At 60.5% G+C, this 2735-nt stretch overlaps 1 protein-coding gene across 1 annotated transcript in view; it reads right to left on the bottom strand.

Moving 5' to 3' along the window:
• RTP5 (receptor (chemosensory) transporter protein 5 (putative)) overlaps positions 1–2513 on the bottom strand; it is a 4522-nt gene extending 2009 nt beyond the window's left edge. Inside the window, exons 1-2 of the mRNA XM_006760688.2 lie at positions 1918–2513; positions 4–163 (exon numbers count right to left, since the gene is read on the bottom strand). Of these exons, the coding sequence (XP_006760751.1) occupies positions 4–163; positions 1918–2183 (426 nt within the window). The 5' untranslated portion in view covers positions 2184–2513. The remainder of the gene's footprint in view (positions 1–3; positions 164–1917) is intronic.
• Positions 2514–2735: the final 222 nt, after the last annotated feature.

Genomic DNA, 2735 nt, shown 5'->3' with positions numbered 1-2735 from the left:
CACCTGGCAGTCTCCCCGGGCATCCGGCGGGCACAGCTGGCACGCCTGGGCCCAGATACGCATCTTCACCAGCCCCAGGTGGCGGTCCTTGTCCCATCGCACATGGAATAGGATGTGCACGTGGGCAGAGGACCAGCCCCACTGGCAGCGGTTGCACTGGAGCCTGGGGGGTGGGGGGAGATGGGAGGAAGAAGTGAGTGGCGGGGATGGGGACCTGCCCCTGCGCCCCACAGCCCTCAGCCCTGTCGGCCCAGAGAGGGTCCTAGCATGAGCTCCATGAACCTGAGCACCTGTCTGTACAGGGACAGGATGCAGGTGCCTGGCCCCTGCCTGCAACCCGGAGTCTGAAAAGTGAACACCTTTCATCAGATTGGCACCAGACACCTTTCCGTCAGATTGGCACCAAGCCTGGCCTGACCTATGGGGGGTCACCCTGCTGCTTTTCTGTCGCTGTTCATCACCCTGAAGAAATGGTACCAAAAGCTAAAGACAGCCCTGTGGGTCCTGGCGAGGGCAGGAAAGAAGGCGTCTGCGGTGTCTGGGCAGTGGGTCCGTGGAGGGAGGAGCCCACCCTGGGAAGGAAGGTAAGGGGGACATAAAGTTGGGGGCTGTGTGGGTGGTGGGGACAGTGCTGGAGGCAGAGAAGTGTGGGGAGAGGGGGAAGCAGAGGTTCTGGATGGCAGGGTGCACCCTGCACCCGTGTGACACTGGCTTTGAGCATGTGAGTAGGGGGCCCGGCCCCACCCCCGGCATGGAAGAGGAGAAGCAGCTGCTTGGCTCCCTGGATGGTGAAGGGGCCGGTGCCACAGGCCTGTGGGTCTCCGGGGCCAGGCAGGCAGGCCCTCGGGTCCCAGACAGGTGACCCCGGTGAGGCACATGCCCGCAGGTGTGGGAACCTGCTCTCGTGTGAGGTCTCCCTGCATGTTTGCCTCCGGGCATCGGTGGAACTTTCCGTGACAGGGGCATTGCCCTGCATCTGCGTCACAGTGGCCAGGGACGCCCGCACGTGGAGCGTGTGCCGGGGAGCTGAGCGTCCTTTACGTAAATTAGTTAATGAACACTTCACAGGCTGCAGGTGGCCCCGACCCTGTTGCAGAGCGCAGGTCTGTATGTGTGGCCGCCCCACCACCTGCCTCCTAAAGCAGTTCTTCACTTTGGCTGTGGGAGTAGCGCGTGTTTAAAGGTGTTTCTTAGACCTGAGAAAGCCGGCATTCCACCACCCGCTGGGCCTGAGGGTCCCTAGGGCGCCCCCTCCCAGCCCACCTCAGGGTGCCTGGCTAGGTGGGACCCTGCAGGGCTGGGTCGTCCACTGGACTGACACAGCTGTCGTCCTGACAATGAAGATGGAGGTTCGCGTAGTGATCCATGACCACCGGGGCTCCCACCCGCCCACAGCCCAGGCGGGGCACATGTGCTCCTTGTCTTGGGCTGCGCTGTTTCCGTGCACTCCTCGGCTTCCTGGTCCCTCCAGCCTGGATCATTGCGGAGCTGGGTGGTGACCATGGCCCTGCCCATCCCCTGCTCCTGTCAGTGCTGCCATGGAAACCAGGAGAGGCCTCGGGAAGCAGACAAAGTCCTCCTTGCCTGGGCGGCTGCGTCATCCCACGGGCCCGCATCTGGACAGGGCACCCACTGGGCTCCAGGGGTCCTCTCCTGCCAGGCAGGGTCTGAGATTGCCACTGAAACAGACTGGGCAGGCATTGTCCCCCACGTTCCAGAAGGGAGAATGAGCACCCAGCCCACCCACCTATTGGGGGACTGGACCAGGCCAGACATATGTCCCTGTGTCCACCCCTCAGAACCAGGTCACGCCCAGCCTGGCTCAGGACTCGGGGCCAGCCTAGGGCCCGTGGCCCAGCAGCCTTCAGCCCCCTCCCCTCCCGGGAGCCGGCAGGAGACCCCTACCCTCCACCAAACCTGGAAAGCCCCCTCAGCCGGTACTCGTAACTGCCACTGTCCAGATGCCCGGAGGACAGGTTCTCCTCAAGGACCAGCTCCCAGGTGTCCTCTGGCTTCCTCTTGGCCATCAGCTGGGCTAAGGTGCTGACCCACACGTCCATTCCGTCCATGCTGGCGCCGGCCCCGCAGTGCAGACTGCGGGCTGTGCCAGCTCGGCTCCCAGGAAGCACCCGCAGCCCCCCCTGCCCATCCAATAGCTGCCTTGACAACCGTCCAGTCTCCATGGCAACCGGCTCGGTTCAGACACACAGAGACAGGCCTTTTTCTTATCCTTTTGAATATCTTTCATGACGCAAGCAAGCAATACATTTTCATTTTTAGAAAAAAGTAGAAACAAAAAGGAAAAACAACCCAAGGCGGTGAAATCGCCCATCCCCCAGCGCCAGAGCTCATCTGTGCTGACGTCCATGCGTGCTCCCATGCATATGTACATGTAAATATTTGTATGTATTCCTCACAGACGGGAAAACATACTAAACAGATCGTGCTGTGCCTGGTGTTTCACGCACCCTGGACAGTGGCCCATGCTCACAGCCCGGCTCTGCCATAACCTGCCCTGCCTCCGCCTCTACTCCGGCCGGTGGCTCTTTGTCATTACAGACAAAGCTGCCAAGAACTTTCTTGAATATGTACCATTGCCAATTTTTTCAAGCTTTTTATTGGCTGGAAATGTGCATCATTTACGTAAAAATGCCTAAAGCATAACTGCACAGCTTCAGGAACTTGTATAAAGTGTTGGTGAGCACCTAGGAGAAGCCAGCCCCCTCGCTGGGACC

The sequence above is a fragment of the Myotis davidii genome, unplaced genomic scaffold, assembly GCF_000327345.1.
Source record: "Myotis davidii unplaced genomic scaffold, ASM32734v1 scaffold370, whole genome shotgun sequence".
Classification (NCBI taxonomy): domain Eukaryota; kingdom Metazoa; phylum Chordata; class Mammalia; order Chiroptera; family Vespertilionidae; genus Myotis; species Myotis davidii.
Note: the sequence above shows the minus strand (reverse complement) of the source record. Positions and strands in the feature narration are given on the sequence as shown.